The following is a 19,781-nucleotide window of genomic DNA, read 5'->3' on the forward strand; positions in this document are numbered from 1 at the left end:
TTAATTGAAAGTGCAAAGAAATAGATCTGTACCCACCTGTTTGAGTTGAGGAGGAATGTTCTTAGATTGCTGTTTTGATAACCACAAAATTTTGGGGAGAGATGTGTGTGTGTGTGTGTGTGTGTGTGTGTGTGTGTGTGTGTGTGTGTGTGTGTGTGTGTGTGTGTGTGTGTGTGTGTGTGTGTGTGTGTGTGTGTGTGTGTGGCTTATCTGCATGCCTGTGTATCCATGTGTTTGTGTCTGTGTGTGTGTGTGTGTGTGTGTGTGTGTGTGTGTGTGTGTGTGTGTGTGTGTGTGTGTGTGTGTGTGTGTGTGTGTTGTGTGTGGGCATCTATGCATGTGTGTATGTGTCTGTGCATGTGTGTGTGTGTGTGTGTGTGTGTGTGTGTGTGTGTGTGTGTGTGTGTGTGTGTGTGTGTGTGTGCATGTGTGCGTGCGTATGTGCGTGTGTGTGTGTCTGCGTGTGCATTTTTTTTATGTGCAACTGGTGGCAAGGATAAACTATGGCTTCAAAATCCACATTTCAACCTTTGGATAGAAACGTGTATTTCTAGTTATGTAAATGTTATTACATATTTAGTGATGTTTGGTTAGAAGATTAGGATACTAAAAATGCAAATAATAATCTGGTGTCTTATTTTTGCAGTTTGATCCACTGGAGACGGACTGGCTAGGTATGCCCCCATTACCTTCACCTCGGTGTTTGTTTGGTCTTGGAGAAGCTGAAAACTTTATTTATGCTATTGGAGGAAAAGAACTGAAGGAAGGAGAGCAGACATTAGACACCGTGATAGCCTATGACAGACAGTAAGTTACCCCCAGTTTGTGGTACCTGATAAAAAGCTTGCACGTGGCCATTTTTTTCTTCTGTCTTGAATAATAATAGCAGTATAACCTAAACTGTAAAGGTAACTTAAACTTTAGGCTGCCCAAATCTTCATTTTTCTTTTACTCTGTAAAACTGAGGAGCTCCAAATCACTACTAAAAACAGTACACTACATAGATTTGGAATCTTCTATATGAAAAGTGGTAAAATTCAAAAAACGTTTTTTGTATGCTGCTTTATGTGGGTATAGGAAGTGATTAGTTTAAACATTTTCAATTATTTATTAAATAATGTGATTGGTTTATTTATACAAGTGAGGATGTGTCTGTGTGTGTGTGTGTGTGTGTGTGTGTGTATATATATATATATATATATATATATATATATATATATATATATATATATATATATATATATATATATGGTAAACTGATACTATTAAGGTAATCTGATGAAGTCTTTTAGAAGAGAGATGAAAACACTTGTCTTATAATTGTGTTTATGTGTTTATGTAGTGAGTACAGTTTGTGGATTGTGCATTAAACTTTTTTCAAGTCACCTCGTATTTTCCGTTTTCTGAGGGACCTGCATTGTGGATTCTAATTGCTTTTTGGTGCCTTGCTTCACTTTTTTCGTTTAATGATCTGTTAAATGTTTCTCAGTATAGGCATCACAGGCCTTCTTAGATAGTTGTACTTTAATCATTAACTTAAACATTTTGGGAAAAGGCCGGAAAAGCCAAATTAGTCTGGGAGATAGAGGTAAGGAATCTATGAATACTTTCAAAGCCCATCTATCCATTATCTGTCTCCACATAAAAATACAGTCTCCAATAGAAAGTGCTGCAAGGTTTTATTACTACACTGCAGAGTAAAATTACAACCTCATTCATTCTGTCCTTGATTTTTCCCTTGGATATCTTTTTATTAACACACACCTCATTTATCTTCTAGTAACCACAGCAGTATGTGTTTTACCTGATTGTTTTCCTTTGTTGGTGACTTTCGGTGAGGTACTTATTTGTATACTTGTTTGTTTATGTATTTATTATTTGTAAACTGATAAATAGTTTCCATTTTATAATATTCCAATAAATATTTGCCCATGTTGTGCCCATGTGCATATTTCTGTTAAATATTTTAATATTAATATACACCATACCTTGGGCTCTAATTTCCATCTCTGTAGATCACTTTCTGTTTCTACTGCACATACTAAATACATTTTCTGAAAAAGTCTGAACTACACTTTTTTTTAATTTTCTTTCCCCCCTTTTTTTTTTTAATTTACACTTGTTAAACAGCAAAAGAGCTGCTTAGCGAACATTAAATAATTGCTGCCATTAGGTTAGCTTCAGTGCGAACTCTACGGCAGCTTGATATGCTGCCATGAATCAGCAGACCCATTTTCAGTGTGCATTACCAATAGATTAACACCTTAGTGTAGAACATTCATTCCCCAGTCAGCATGGTGCTCTACAGGTCAACCATTCTCTAATTACACAGTAACAAGTTGGGCATTATTGCTTGCTTAACTTGTTTTACTGTTTTGTGTCTCCACAATGAACAAACTATTAAATGAGTCCATTATTAATGTTTAAATTCAGAGAGACTACATTCCAAAACCCTAACTCTACATTTGCCTGACATCTACTCAAAGATATAATGGACACCAAGATGCTGCAGCCCTGGAGTGGCATATTTAATTAAAGGGGAACAGTGTTTCCACAACACAAGAATTAAACTCTCGTTTTCTATGTTTTTGGCAAATTCACTTTCAGTCTTTCGGCTTCAAGCTTTCAGAATTCAGTCTTTTAAAATTTAGGAATATATAGTGTTATAGTGCTCCCCTGTTAAATTCTGAGACACCCAGCACTACTGTTTTAGGGTCTTACTTCAGTATCTGAACAACAGTATTAATGCAATGATAATGATTGCACATGAACTCTGAGCAGCCTGATAACTAACCTGTACAGCAGAGAACCAGGTGAGTCAATTATTTTTCAAGTGTAATCTAATATGTGCTGTTTTATTTTATTGCAAGGTTGTAAGAAATCCAAAAAAAAAAGATATGCCAAACTAGTGTGACAAATACTAGAGAGAGAGCAAAATTACTACTGCAACATCCTACGGCCTGGGGGTTCATTCCACACTTCTCATCATTGTATTTTTGGAATTTGTATGTTTTCTCCATGTTGTCTGCTTTCTAAAACATGATGGTTGATTGGCTGCTCTGTTTTTTTTTTCCACAAAAAAATTAATTTACCCTTGTCATTCAGGTCATGTCTAGAAAGGATCCAGGAAAGACTAGTAAACTTATGTATTTAATAAATGAATAAATTAAAAAAACTGATCTTGAACTTTTCTCAACTATGATCCTTCAATTTCTTCCTGGGAGTGTTGCTGACTCAGCAGATGCTTCAGTTAGGGATTACAACATTTAATTTTCCCTGGATCTGGTGAGCTTAGCACTAGGTCATGTTTGTCCAGTTTCTACCAGGAGATCTTAATTTTGGTTTGATCCTGATCTCCTTCTTATGCATAGAGAGTAGTACAGTTTGGATATTTACTGGCACCGAGTGTGACAGTGGTATGACAAGCTTGACCAGGATGGACATCATACCATCTACTAGGGGAACATTTCCTGAAAAAGGCAGATTTTCTGTATAGCAAGACCTCTTTGGTGGTCAAGGATCCAGCTGCATTCTATGTGGGGGAGAGGTTGTGAAGTTCACCCTGTCTAACCACTGGAAAGGCATTATCAATGGTGCAATGTGAGCCTGTTGTTCAGTTCACTGCTGACAAGATTTCCACTAATAAATCTACTCTTCTACCAGCAGAATCCATGGACAGTGGAGAGGCTCCACCGGTTCAGTTGTTATTTCTTTCTTTCTTTCTTTCTTTCTTTCTTTCTTCCTTTCTTTATTTTACATTTGTTTACCGGGAAAGTCCGACTGGGCATGGATCCCATTTTCAGCAGAGGCTCAGGGAAAAAAGCTCCACAAAGATTAGTGCAGTAAATACAGTAAATACAATAGACATTTTAATAAAGTACAGCACAGAGTCAAAAAGTTAATAAGGCACAGTTTCAAGACCAAGAAAGATGCAAAAAGTAAATATACTATAAGAAGCACAGTGTGTTACAATAAGCAATACAGTGGAAAGGACATTTTGTTCAGTCATTTGGTTATGTTCATCAGTGGCTAGTACAGTAAACACACATTGATTGAGTATATAAACATATTCTATGAACACCTTCAGGAATGCATGGATCATGCAATCCCAAATAAAACCAAGACCCAATCCTCCAAAGGCAGACGTCCTGTCTGGTGGACCCCAGCCATAAACAAACTATACAATAGAAGGAGGAAGCTACTACATGATAGAGCAAAATCCCAAAAAGGGAAGGCATCTCTGATCAGTATTAGCAAAAAACTACGGGCACTCATAAAATCGTCTAAGGCCAACTTCGAGAGAAAAATTGCACAGGACACTAAGGATAATCACAAGGATCTCTTTATTTATGTTAGGAACCTGGGTGGGAATTCCTAGATATGCTCAGAATTAGTCCAAAATGACAAAAAATACACTGAACCCACAGACATTCCCAACATCCTAGCTGACAGGTTCAGCGCAAACTTCCCCCCCCCCTCCCCACCAAAAGGGCAAATATCTATCCCAGCAGAGTGCTGCCCCCCTGACATCTCAGATGCTCAGGTAAGAGCTGCCCTCTCCAAAGCAAAAAACACAGCATCAATGGGACCAGACGGTGCCCGGCTGCATCCTACATGAACTCCAAGAAGAGCTAAATCCAAACATAAAACTACTGTTCAATCTCAGCCTTACTACAGGATATGTACCCAAAGAGTGGCGTACAGCAACAGTGGTCCCTCTCCACAAAGGTGGTGCCTCAACGGATCCTGGAAACTATCACCCCATAAGCCTGACTAGCTTGGTCTGCAAAGCTATGGAAAGGATCATCATGGACCTCATAAATAAAGATATTGGGGACCTACAGACACTGGATCCTACCCAGTTTGGCTTTGTTAAGGGCAGATCCTGCCTCTTAAACCTGGTTGATTTCTTTGAAACAGTCACCAAGGCCATTGATGAGGGGAAGGTGGTCCACACATCCTACCTGGACCTCGCAAAAGCCTTCGATACAATACCCTACTCGGGCATTATAGATAAGCTCACCAGCTTAAATATAAACCCCTATGTCACTAGATGGTTGCAAACTGGCTCAAGGACAGAACCCACATGGTTAGAATTGCTGGAGCCATGTCAGACTCCAAACCAGTTACAAGTGGCATCCCACAAGGCTCAGTCCTGGGACCTCTCTTGTTTGGTATATATTTTTTGGAGGTACAGGCCAACACGGAAGGGCTGTGGCTGACCAAGTTCGCAGATGACTGCAAACTGGGCGCCATAATCGACTCTCCAGCTGACACAAGCATCCTCCAAAAGGGCCTCATAGAAACAGACAACTGGTGCCAGAGCCATGGCCTCAAGCTAAACGCCAAAAAGTGTATAGTCATCTCCTTTGGCAAAAACGAAGTGCCCACAAATTACCACATAGGTGGTAATCCATTAAGTACAGAAGAAGTAATTAGGGACCTGGGGACCCAAGTTGATAGCAATCTCTCATTTGACAACCACGTGGCCAAAGTGGTTAGAAAAACATTTTATATAGCCCACCTAATCATGAAGGGATTCACATCTAGATCAGGGAGGTCATCGTGCCTCTTTACTCATCCCTCATCAGGCCCATAATTGAGTACAATGCCCCTTTTGGGATGTACCTTACCAGACACCTGCAGCAACTGGAAAGACCCCAAAAGTACCTCACCAAGAGGATCAAAGGGCTCAAATAGATGCCATATGCTGCCCAGTTAAAGAAACTCCAGCTCTACTCAGTGGCATACCGCCTGCTCAGAGGCGATCTGTGCCTGACGTATAATGCCATGTCCAACCCGGAATTAATGGACATGCTGCACCTCAGAAAATTCAAATCCCATCGAGCCACGTGCTCGAGAGACTTGAACCTCAGCACTGAAATAAATAGGACATGCTGGAGGGACAGATTCATAACCCAGAGGCTCCCTTCTCTCTGGAATAAAATCCCAGTCCAGGTTAGGCAGAGTCCCTCATTGACTCTCTTCAAGAGGAATCTTGATGAGTGGATGGGAGATCGTAGGTTTACCCCGGGTATCACTTCTGTGTCACTGTTAGACAGAGGCACAGTATACTAACCTCGAAAAAGGGCATAGCAAAATTAATTTAAAATGGGTGGCGAAAGCCAAACACACTCTGGCTAGGCTTATAAATGCCCTAGGGCAGATAACCTAGTATGAACCTATGAACCTATGAACCTATAAGACTATAGAAGGCATGCACTTGTTTTCTTGAGATTGAATTATTGCAATGCTTTGTGCCAGGGACTTTCTAACAGTAAACAAATTTGCTTACAAATGGTGCAGAATTTTGCTGCAAGGCTACTTACTGGTGCCTCAGGTTATCTGCATAGTATCCTTGTTCTGTGCAACCTGCATTGGATTCTTGTGTGCTACAGGATAATTTATAAGATATTAATGTTAACTTACTAGTCAATAAGTAATCACAGACATTTGAGTTTCACGCTTCCCATCCTTCAGAAAATAACCACTAACCCAAAACCTGTTTATAACAGCAATATTTAAAATCTGTCACTGATTTAGGGCCTTTGTTCCCTCACTATTTTTGGCTTTCTTTAGAATTTTTGCTGTAACAGACTGAGTATGTGCATCATCTTTCCAGGTAGTCATAGTGCTATATAATGCACACCCTATCCTGCATCAATTAATTTATTCATGTACTATAATATCTTCATTCATCCATCTAATGCTTTAAAGTCACATATGACCCTAAAGCAACCCCATGCACAGCTGATGGCACTATAAAGTTTGTTAGGCAAGTGAGAAACAGAACTAGGTTGTCAGGTCTTTCTTTTGTTTTGCTTCTTGAGCTTTTGGCTGAGATCAAGTGTGTGTGAAGTTTATAAAACACACACATGTACATATGCACATACACACACACACACACACACACACACACACACACACACACACACACACACACACAGGCATCATATACACACCTGTGGATAATTTAGAGTCACCAAAACTGAGCTACTTGGAGGAAGTCTATGCAATTATCGGGAGGACATGCAGACTCCATGCTGAAGGAAACCCAGGACCTCATGTTATGAAGCAACAGTGCTACTCACTGCATCACTAATAAATGTCTTATATACTGTCTTTGAACCAGGCAATCTGAACATTTGCTACTGTGCACATGGTGGAGCCTGCATTATAAATCGTTACCTGAATTTTTAGTTTTCAGCAAGAATTTACATTAAAAGCTTATAGCAGGTCATGACTAATAACAAATCACCCCTTTTTTCACCAATTACTGCTGCTCCAACATGCTTTCTAAGTAAACACAGTTGCATTTTATAATAAGGATAAAGATTATATGGGATCTGTCACCCTGATTTCCATTCTATCACTAGGAATCAGGGAGGGATCCTACCTTTCTTTGTCACCCTTAATACATGCTGCTGAAGCACTCCAGAATACAATGCCTTTGCTGACCAAAGCTGTAATAACAGCTACTGTTTACTGACTACATAGAGCATTTGCACTGAAGCTCTGAATGCCACGTGTTTCTGTAACAGTCTGCTTTCCCATTTGAGAAAAGAAGGTAAGCACAGTATTCACAGCATTTGACTTGCTGCTCCTAACCCATTGTGCATTTCCCTCCCCACAGTGACTCTAGTTACTGTGACAAGTAGGGGTTTGCAGATGAAGAAAACTGATTTCTCAGATTAATTGCACTTTTGGTTAAATGTGCCTTCCTGCTAAACAAAGGTAGATATAGACTGAGTACTCGGGCAGTTTAAGAGTTGGGTCCTCACTGAGGTGTGCTTCACAGACACAGGAGAAGCATTTAAATACATGCATTAATTATATCTAGCTAGCTAGAAAGATATAGATATAGAGGGTCTATATTAAATCATCGAATGCTTAGAAAAGCAAATGATGATTTATCGACCCCATGTAAGCGAAAGCTTACAAACTCGAATGCTTAGAACAGCGATTTTTTCCAAGGGAAAAAAATCGCTGTTCCAAAAAAAGAAAAACACTTAAAACATGACATTAAGTGGGGGGCTTCACCCCCCATGCCCCCCACACCCCCCCTACTTAAATATACCAACTTCGAGATCGCACTACAGTGACAAAAATGGCAAAGTAATGGATGCAGCCAAGCGATATCTTTCCCAAGGAAAGAATGTGGTTATATGCCGCTTCGTCATTTTGCCTTTTTGTCTTTTCAAGTTCGACCAAGACACATTCAAAATAATGCATCTTTGGTCATCTAATAGGAACCCGATATAGACATAGATATAGATGTATAGATTAGATATAGATATAGATATATAGATTAGATATAGAGATAGATATAGATATATAGATTAGATATAGATATAGATATATAGATTAGATATAGATATAGATAGATATATAGATTAGATATAGATATAGATATATAGATATAGGTATAGATATAGATATTGATCAATGCCAGCATTTTAAAATTCAACATGTCAGAAAACCAATCACAAATACAAACATACAGTTCCTTTTGTAATAGGAACACCAAAACTCACCACACATTCAGACCAAATTTGCCTGAATAGAGGCAACATTTTACAGAGGGTTTTGGAGATTTTGAAGGGTAAGATACAGGGTTTGTATGAATTCTGGTTTCTGTATGGAAATGTACTTTGTGTTGTAAGGAGTGTAAAATGACATGATTTTGCACTTGGACTTTACTTGTGTAATAGAAACTCCTGACTCTGATTTTTTTTCTGCCTCCAGTTCCTTTAAATGGGGAGAATCTGATAGTCTGCCATATCCAGTGTATGGTCAAGCTGTCGTGTCACACAAGGACATGGTCTACATTATTGGTGGCAAAGGAGAAGACAAGTAAGAGTCTTTGTCATTTTTAAGCACAAACTCTGTGTTGAAAATAGTCGTGTGACAGTCTGTCATGATAATGTGGTGCAAAGTTTGAATAGTAGACTATACACGTAATTGAGTGAAGATATGAACCAGACCCTTCATATTCATGAAAGGTATAAACTAGGATGTTGAAAGGAACTCTTAGTTGATAACTGTAGATATGTACAGACAAATTAATGAAATGTATAAATCAGGGGGCTGTAACGAACACAGTTTGATAACTGTAGGCATGCAAGGGAGTTAAGAAATGTTATTTTACAGAGAGGTGCTGAAAAGGAGGGAGAAAAATACAGTAGTGCTTTTGTTGTTAGATGCTTCTGAATTAAAGTGAAAAGGAATACCAAATGGCAGGGTAGTAGATGTAAGAAGTGGATTGCTAGGCTAAGCAGTGGAAATTATCTTGACCACTGCTGGACAGATAATAGTATTCTATTGTTATCGTGCTGTGATATGAAGAATAATAGGTCTGATGGTCTTGACAACTAGCATTAGTTATTTTCTTAATTTCTACACACATCTAGCCTTTATGTGATGCACTGAAAGTATACAATTGCACATTGTTCATTATTCCAGCATAACAGAATATGACAGAAAACTGTAACATACTCAACTACATAACTAGATTTTACAATACATATTAGAATGACCAGTGCAAAGTTTTGCTTAAACACTATACTATAAAATAGATTGTTTCCTGGCAGTTTAAGGTCTACATCATTACTTCATGTTTATCTTTTTGGGGTGTGTCTCTATTGTACAATAAACTCAATTAGAAATATTTAGATGGAATAATTGCAGAATAAGTAATCAACAGAGAATAAATAAAGAATTCCAAATCCAGCCCAAAAAGGTGAAGCAATAAAGCTCTGAGAGGACAAACTTGGATCAAAAGTTTAATACATAGACACCATTAACACTCACAAAAATACATTTTCGTTTGACATACACTTCATCAGATGCAGGCTTGAATTAAACTCCTTCTATATATACTATTTCTCTTACATATCAACCAATGAAAAGTGAACCAGTTAATGAATTAATTGTTACAACCTAAGCTGAAAAATATATATATACCTGACATTTAGGAACCAAAACTGGTTATGGATTGTTCATTTTACTGAATAAAAACATAAAACATCCAACAAATAACAACACATTGATTTAAAACCTATTTAAAATACATTTTCCACTATGTGTAAATCTAAAAAAATAAATTCAATTAATTTAAAATACATTTAAATATTTATCTGGTGAAATACCACCATCTTGTGGATGATTTAAAAACTGCAATGCACTTGAATATACATAAAAAAATACCAAGTGAATGTGAACACAATCTCAAAGTGAATGAAAAAATACTTTAAAAATCATTTAAAAAAATTTTTTTTAACTAATATATAACTAATAAATTGGTGCTGCAGTAGCATTGTCGCCTCATAGCAAGACGTTGTCCCGTTCGATTCTCAGCTAGAGCGTCTTCTGTGTGGAGACATACGTGAATGGGGCGCGCCTTCGTTGAAGGTTGTGCATCAGGGCTGGTAACCCGGTACGTAAAAATCCACTACCAATCATTAGCAGACCGGAGTTCCGCTCTGGCGACCCCTAACCGGGAAAAGCCGAAAGACACAAACAAACAAACAATAACTAATAAATTACATCAAGGACCACAATATATGTTATCGCAGTTGTACCACAATCAAATCTACTTATAATTTGGCTGCTCTAAGCTTCAAGAGGGAGCTTATAGAGATATGGTCATTCAATCCAGGCTTTTTATTAGCTTCCAAAGTGATTTGCCATCATAGCTCCTTATATTCAATAGTTTCTTCCCATAGCCCCCCTTGAAGATTTTTGTCCACCTTCTCCAAGGTGAAAAATAAGTAATGGGCACTATCACACTCTAGGCTATGTTTGTATAAGGCATTAGTGTCTTTTTTATTTCATACATCATATGTGTGTTCATATATTCTTTTTTCTTAACTTTCACTCCATTTTCCCTATATAGAACGCATCATAGAGCTGACACATGGCCAAATAGGCAAGCCCGCTACTGTCACAATTTGTAAATTCCTTGCTTTCCAAGAGCCTATTTCTGCAATTTGGACCCAGATGAAATAAGTTTTATATGAACTAAGAAATTATAAAAATTTAAGAGTTATGAAACCGGACAAAGGTGGGGGGATGGTCTTTATGGATGATTTTATATATGAAGGAAAAATGAATGACATTCTAAGGGACCCCAATAAATATGTAACTGTATCCCGAAATGAGATAAACAATGTGTATCGTGGAATAGATATGATTTTGGAGGACCTATTAGTGGAAGGCTCTATTGACTAAAGAACATACCATTACCTTAAGGTGGAAAAGCCTAGAATAGCCACTCTTTTTGGGATCCCCAAGACACACAAAAATGAGAAGGACCCCCCACTGAGGCTCATTGTCTCTGTGGATGGGTCCAAGACATTGCCTCTAGCTAAGTATGTGGATAGTAAGTTAAAGGGCTTATGGTTAGAAAAAAAGAACATTCTAAAGGACTCCTGGGACTTTTTACGGTGTTTGAGTCAGGAGAAATATAATGAAGGCTTAACTTTTCTTACCATTGACATAGTAGATTTGTTTTCCTCAATACCTTGTAGGGAAGGTTTGAATGTATTAGAAGAAATTATTTATGAAGAAAATGACTTGTCCCTGGATGAAAAAGTGGTTGTTATGCAGCTTTTGGACCTGGTACTGAGATACAATTTTGTGTGTTTTAAAGGTGAATTTTTTCACCAGATACAGGGTGTAGCAATGGGTGCAGCTTGTGCCCCCACTTATGCGAATCTAGTTTTGGCCAGGTGGGAGGAGAAGTATGTAGTGGATTCCATCTACAAGGAGAACTGGATTCTCTACAAGAGATTTTTGGATGATATAGTGATTTTGGGGGTGGCCCCAGAAAGTGAAGTGGCTTACTTTATAGAATACCTTAACAATAGTACTATCTTCTTAGAATTCACCTAAAAAACTAGTAAGAACACTTTACAATATCTAGATGTGGAAATATACAAGTGTGACAATATGTTTAATTCCAAGGTTTACAGAAAACCAACATATTCCAATTCCTATCTACACTTTGATAGTGCTCATCCTAAGCATTACAAGAAAAATATTGTCAAAGGACAATATATAAGGGGCTCTAGGATGACATCCAAAAATGAGGACTTTGACAAGGAAATGGAATTGCGAAGAAAAATGTTTAAATCTAGGAATTATCCAGATCATTTGTTGCTTGAAGTAGAAAATGAGGTTTTGAAAGGTAGAATGGAGAAATACCAACCTATCTTAGGCAAAAGGGATGTTAAGGTTACATAAATTGTTAATACAGGCTTGGAGAAAATTTTGATAGGGCTTTAATATTGGAATTCAATGCTGGGTCCCCCATGGTAAGGGGTATTATTAACAATGAATGGGATAGATTTTGTAGCCCTTACGGACTTGGACAAAATAAAAAAAGGAAAGTTAAAATTGTCTACAAAAACTCTAGGAATTTGAAAAATCCTTTGGAAAGTAACTTTGATTATGGGGTTACAAGGAATAAAAAGAGGAAAGGAAGGTTTAAATGTGGGCATTGTTCCCAATGTGCCTTTGTCTACAACAATGAGAATATGTATTTGCAATGTAGAAATAGGCTCTTGGAAAGCAAGGAATTTACAAATTGTGACAGTAGCGGGCTTGCCTATTTGTCCATGTGTCAGCTCTGTGATGCGTTCTATGCAGGTAAAATGGAACAAAAGTTAAGAAAAAGAATATATGAACACACATATGATGTATCAAATAAAAAAGACACTAATGCCTTGTACAAGCATAGCCTTGAGTGTGATAGTGCCCATTACTTATTTTTCACCTTGGAGAAGGTGGAAAAAATCTTCGAGGGGGCTATGGGAAGAAACTATTGAATATAAGGAGCTATGATGGCAAATCACTTTGAAAGCTAATAAAAAGCCTGGATTGAATGACCGTATCTCCATAAGCTCCCTCTTGAAGCTTAGAGCAGCCAAATTATAAGTAGATTTGATTGTGATACAACTGAGATAACATATATTGTGGTCCTTGATGTAATTTATTAATTATATGCTGGTTACATTTTTTTTAAATGGTTTTAAAGTATTTTTCCTTCACTTTGAGACTGTGTTCACATTCAAACACTTTGGTATTATTTTATGTATATTCAAGTGCAATGCAGTTTTTAAATGATCCACAAGATGCTGGTATTTCCCCTGATAAATATTTAAATGTATTTTAAATTAATTTAATATATTTTTTTACATTTACACATAGTGAAAACATTTATTTTAAATAGGTTTTAAATCAATGTGCTGTTATTTGTTGGATGTTTTATGTTTTTATTCAATAAAATGAACAATCCATAACCAGTTTTGGTTCCTAAACGTCAGGTATATATATGTTTTTCAGCTTAGGTTGTAACAATTAGTTCATTAATTGGTTCACTTTTCATTGGTTGATATGTAAGAGAAATAGTATATATAGAAGGAGTTTAATTCAAGCCTGCATCTGATGAAGTGTATGTCAAACGAAAATGTATTTTTGTGAACGTTAATGGTGTCTATGTATTAAACTTTTGATCCAAGTTTGTCCTCTCAGAGCTTTATTGCTTCACCTTTTTGTTGGGCTGGATTTGGAATTCTTGGTGAACTTTTAGCCCACTTGGTAGTTATTTTGATTTACTAGAGAATAAATAAAGATAGAATAATAGACCGACAGACAGATTGACAAATAGCTAGTTTAGTTTCCCAAGAAGTGTAGTAAATTGTTGATTTTAGGATTTCAGTATACTTATCTCTCTGAACCAGTAGCCTTTGGGTATGATTAAGCAGGTGTGTGTGTGTGTGTGTGTGTGTGTGTGTGTGTGTGTGTGTGTGTGTGTGTGTGTGTGTGTGTGTGTGTGTGTGTGTGTGTGTGTGTGTGGTGTGTGTGTGTGTGTGTATGTGTGTGTGTGTATACATTTCTATACAGTGGGCCAGCAGCAGAGCAGAAATCAGTAGTGATACCAGCCTCCTCACATGGAATCCTTGACTGGCAGGTCAAACAGACCCATGGTGCAGAGTGAAAGAACCATTTAGTCAGCTGGCTTGCAGTGGAATCAGATTGTATACAAACAGCAGGGGAAAACAACTCTATGACTGACAGAAAATAGTTTCCTGGGTGTCTCTTACTCCACTATAATAGTAGGTACATCTCTTGTACTGGAAAACTAATGGGCTGCACCTACTAGAGAAGGGCGTGGTGGCCAGCAGGCATGGGTGAAAAGTACTTAGAAAACATACATCTCAAGGCACTAACTGCAATTAAGTGTGAATCAGAACTATGATTTTACTTATAAACAGTCTGTAATGTAAAAGGATAGAAAATCACAGATGTTTAAAGCAACTATTGAATGAATGTTGATGTCCAACAACGTCAGAAAAGCCCTTAAAATTATCCTTAGATGGTAACAAGGTAATTTAATAACTGTGTACCACAGACTCCAAGTGCAATTCTTTATTTCCATCAGTTTTTATAGTGTGGATGAAAGGAGTAGAAAGGTGTAGAGTAGTAACCTACAGGCGACATCTGACAGTTGAGTATTATTCTGTAGTTTGCTACATTCAAATGAACAATTGTGATGATGCAAGAAAATATGTGGCCTTTTGTATCCACTCTGTGGTGCAACTGTAAGGTCTGAGGAGTTCATTAAAATATCTGTTACAAGGCAGCATGAGCTGCTACAATATTTGGATTCTTTTAACATTTCTTTCTCTGGAACATTAAGGTAAGGCTAATCAAGCCACATCTGTAGCTAGGTGGCAGTAGAAAGTAGTTGTAGTTTGCATGCATTAGAAGGAAATAAAAGTATATATATATATATATATATATATATATATATATATATATATATATATATATATATATATATATCATGGCATGATGCCTCAGTGGCTAAGATTTCTGCCTTCCAGGTACGGTATTCAAACCTTGCTGAGTGTGTGTTTTTCATGTTCTTTTCTAGTTTACTCAGGTTTTATCTGAGTCCTTCAGCTTCCTCTGACATCTCTAGAACTTTCTGGTTGGCTGCTATCACCAAGCAGTCCCTAAGTAGTATTTACCTTTGTTCTTTCAACATGTGTCATGGCTGAAAATAGTCTCCTGTGGATTAGTTTGTTTACCTTGTTAACAAATAAATAAATCGTAATAAGGGTGTCAGAAATGCAACACGGTTATTTGCTTGACTGCACTCTCAGATCCATAGGTTATGTTCATCAAGAATATAGTTATACAGCCTAACCACTGAAATCTCAGAACAATATAAATGATTATCCATCACAAATAAGACTAATGGATGTCCAAAATAAATGAAGCCCTGAAACCAACAGTACTCTCAATAAAAGTAAAACAAACTTGAATTTTGCTTATTTCTTTATCACATCCTTTTTCATTTGTAAGTAAATTTGAATCCTTGGTTATTGTTTATTTTCCCTATAGCTGTCAGCTGGTGGTTGAAAGTACTCTTTCTATATTACCCTGTTTATCAGATATGTCTCATCAGTCTACCAAAACAGTTCAATTCAACAGTTTCTGGCTGTGGAATAGTCTTTGGTGCCCCTGCATGCAGAGAATGCTGGGAAAGTACATTATCATAGATACAGCTGTTCATTGGCCGATACTAGGCAAGAAGTAACTAAGACCATTTAAAGCATATTAAAACAAAACCCTTTGAATTGCTAAGTAATGCAACAGGGTTCACCCCCTTTCATCTAGAAGGGTTATGCAGGATAACCCAGTGGAGAATTTATGACCGCCCATCCAATTGTCGAGATTAACTTTGAAAACAGCCAAGGTACTGCTTTTTTGTTACTTAGGGCTAGCTTGTTTCATAGACATGAAATGCATTGGGTTAGGTACCTATCCTGACAATGGACTTAGTTTGTTAATGCAGGTTGATCTCTTTTGTATAGCTATTTGAGGAGTTGTTAGTGCTGCAAAGGTACTTAGAGGTAAAAGATTAAACAGGCAAGGTAAAGATCACTGTGAAAGAGTCATTAACAGACTGAGTACAAGGAAAGGGCTGTTACTGATGATCATTTTAGTTTAGAATCTATGTGGCTTCTCAAGTTGAGTAATCGATTTACAAAGGTATATGTGAAATGGAGCATTTTATTCAATTCCGGACCTTATGAGGGATGTGTACATGCAAACTAAGATTTATTTAGCTCCATCTGATATACATTTGTAGATTAACTGGGCCAGTTAGAAGGATCTGCAAACAATTATGGAAGCATGTTCATCAAATAGTCAGTTGTCAACACCGGTGCCCAAGTCACTGATGATAGTATCAGTTTGGATGATAGAGCCATTTTTTCTGCTAGGAATTAAGGAAACCTTTGTTTGCCCAACAGAATCAGTATACATTTGTTAGCATTTAGCTTATGGCTATTGTTAGTATACCAATAGCTGGCAGAATCAAACTCCTGCTGCAGTGACTATATGTCAGAGGGTAAGCTAAGAAGTGAAGTCTTAGCTTTCAGCAAACTCAGATAACCCCAAACCAGAAATGTTAGATTTGACCCAAACCAATAGATCAGGTATCAGGGAAATAGGTGCCAAAAAGGAGTGGACTTAACATTGAGCCCTGCTCGGATCTAATGCTAAGAGTTTTAATGTACAGAGGAAGCCCCTGCAACATATACTATATCAGGTCTGTCACACCTAATGAGCTATCCTATGGACAACATAGGGATCTACATATAGGGTTATTAAGCTTATTCCTGAAAGATGGATTGTGCCTAAAGCTTTGGCAAGGTCAGGATAGCAGCATGAATGGAGTGACCATTGATTATAGCTTCACTGACCCTTTTGAATAACATTACAAGGATAAAAAAACAGGATGTTCCCTTTAGAATGCTATATTGGCCTGCTTCAACGGCTAGGAGGTTTCCTATATTAGCATTAATAAGCTTGGATATGATGGGCTCCCTAGCCTTACATAAAAGACTGGTGAGACTAAGGAGTCTATAATTGCATGGATTGGCAGTAGGGATGCTCTTGTGTAATGGAAATACAATGGCAGCTCTCTAAACATTGGGTATATAACCTGTGGAGAGGCTGAGATTAAAAAAAAACTTAAGGAGAATCTCAGCCAGGCTATATTAATCACAGATAAGTCAATATACTGGTACATTATTAACGACAATAATGGTGTTTTTAGCTTTCAACAGGGTGGATAGAATTTAGTCAATGGTTAGGGTTAACTCCTGTCCTTCATTATATAGGATATTTCCTGTTTATGCAGTTCTGTCCCATGATATAACATACAAAATGGAAATATCCTGAGATTTTAGGGTAAATGATATTTTCGAAGTTTCCTCTAATAACTTTCATAAAACATTGATTTCATATCTGAAGCACCTTAATGTGATATGATATGGAGAAGTGTGATCTTTCCTTTTCTTTTCTTTTGGGAACAAAGTGAAGCCTAGTTCTCTGCATTGGCTTAGGTATGTATGGTTTGTCCTTCAAAGTTCCATGTTTTTAAAAAGAATGCCCCACTTTGAGTATCTAAAAACATGGCAACCTTATCTGTGGTAACTATATGGGGAGGTTTAGGGATGGGGAGTAGCTGAGTCTGTAGACATGTGGAGTCGGAGTTAAATTTATTTGCGAGGCTATTTGCTACTTTTGTACTGTAAACAAGCTCAGAACATAGTTGAATGTTACTTCTTAACATTTTGATATATCTGAAGTACCTTTGGTGGAAGTTACTGTACCAAGTTCATACTCTGTTTTATATCTCTTAATGGTATATTTAATAGTCTTTCTTGCCTATTTCAATGCTTTTTTGATGTGGGGAGATGGAGGTTTATTGCTTGACCTGACTGTTTTATTTTATTTATTATGTTGCACAACGTATTTGTATCAGTATTCTTCTATAGCATTTACATTTTAAACTTCTTATTATTGTTATGGACTTTTTAATGCAACTATTTGGTTTTAAGCAGAAATCAGATGTCTAAGTGATATCATTGGGGACAAGGTCAGTGGAAGAAAGGTTACATTACAATTTATTTAGGTCAGGTATGAGCCATAACATGCTTGCTATAGTGAAATCTCTAATGACAGTTGTACTTCCACTGTGGGGAGGATAACTGATTTGTGGCCAGATTTAACTAGTGAGGGCGAGGGCATGGATGGAGTCTGACAAGGCATTCCCATTGGGTAGCTTGTCTTTGACTTGGTACAGTTTGTTGAACTCCAATTGACTTCTATGGGGCAAGCTAATGATGTGCTAGAGTGGTTGTTTTCACTTTTCTAATATGAAGTACAGCTGTGGACTTGGTAAATGTAAGTTTAGATGGGTGTCAAGGTCAAAGTTCCTGACAGAATGAAGTACCTATAAACCTATGAATGGGGACGGGGACTGCGTGGAATATGTCTCACACTGGAGTTATGATTCTAAAAATTGGAAAACTTATGAAATTTAACTAAATGTTAGACAAGTCAAATGAAACAGGAGAAGCAAGGGGAGGCAAAGGGTGGTATGTAAGAAGAAGCCATGTATGTGAGGAGAATATTAAGGATATAAGGCTTCTAGTGGGGTGGCTAACAATTTGTTCAAGTCAGTTGATATTAACAAAGCCTAGGAAGAATTAGTATATTTGTTTGTGGTATAGGTTTGCCAGGGAAGTTAAAGTCACCTAAAAAGTTGTATTGAAATGGATGGAGATTTTATCTGAAGCATTTCTATAATTATTTTGATCAACAGGAAACATCAAAGATGATTTATAGTTAGCAATGATGTGGTAGTTAGATTTATTCAGTATAATTTGTATTCATAGAAGTTCTGAGTATGGATCAAGGGGTATAGTTTATGAAGGAATGGGGTTCCTGATAAAAAGAGATATTTCTCCAAAGTTACCAGTGAGTCTGAAAACATGAAAACTGCTAAATCCACGGACAGAGGGAGTGCTCTCACTAGAATGAGACAAAGTCTCTGTGATTAGGCACAGATGCTGAGTGTTAGGATGGCTCTGTGTTCTAGTGTCTTTTTGTTTAGACTGCTAGCATTTAATAGCGCCATCATGATATAATCCAAATTAAAACTTACTATGTTGGAATGGTGGACTCTGTCAAAAAGAACATTATGGGAGCTGCTGAAGCTTTAGCTAGTACACTGAGAGAGGTGTAAACCATCCCCCAATTAAGCAGGAATACTTGTTGGCCATTTTCTCCCATGCCAACACTTGCTGGATACTCCTAGAAAGCACCAATTACTGATCCAATTCTTAAAGCCAAATATTTTATCTTTGAATTTTGACATCATATCACTCTTGGTGATGAGAGGAGACTACTCAAGACCAATGTCTTTCAGGCACTGGAAGTATGTATAACAAATTTCATTGTGCCCTTTTGCATATGCCTCTGTGTCAAGCACCAAGGATCATTTACTCCCATATGAGCTTACAATAGTTCGTACTTGCATTTATCAGAATTAAAGAACATAAGGACCTTTCTTACACCATAGAACCCTACTCTTGCCAACCCTGATGAGGGTCAAATCTGTTGGTAACTAAAGAGTCACCTATGACCAAAATATTTAAAAGTAGACCCATATATATATATATATATATATATATATATATATATATATATATATATATATATATATAGGTTTACTATTAAAATGTTAGCATAACATTATACACCTATGAATTATTCGAACTACAGATGTTAGAATAGTTCATATGTGTGAAAGCTACATAATCAAATGTTATATTTGTGAATGTACTGCGCTTTTGCAAATATGAATGTTCAAATTATGTACAGGGATTGCTATACAATGATGTTAAGGAAATACA

At 37.2% G+C, this 19,781-nt stretch overlaps 1 protein-coding gene across 1 annotated transcript in view; it reads left to right on the forward strand.

The window, feature by feature from the left end:
• KLHL40 (kelch like family member 40) overlaps positions 1 to 19,781 on the forward strand; it is a 59,119-nt gene that overhangs the window by 11,424 nt on the left and 27,914 nt on the right. The window contains exons 2-3 of the mRNA XM_044066046.1: positions 647 to 807; positions 8,746 to 8,853. Coding sequence (XP_043921981.1) covers positions 647 to 807; positions 8,746 to 8,853 — 269 coding nt within the window. The remainder of the gene's footprint in view (positions 1 to 646; positions 808 to 8,745; positions 8,854 to 19,781) is intronic.

The sequence above is a fragment of the Protopterus annectens genome, chromosome 3.part0 (genome assembly GCF_019279795.1).
Source record: "Protopterus annectens isolate FY-2018-M chromosome 3.part0, PAN1.0, whole genome shotgun sequence".
NCBI classification, from domain to species: Eukaryota; Metazoa; Chordata; order Ceratodontiformes; family Protopteridae; genus Protopterus; species Protopterus annectens.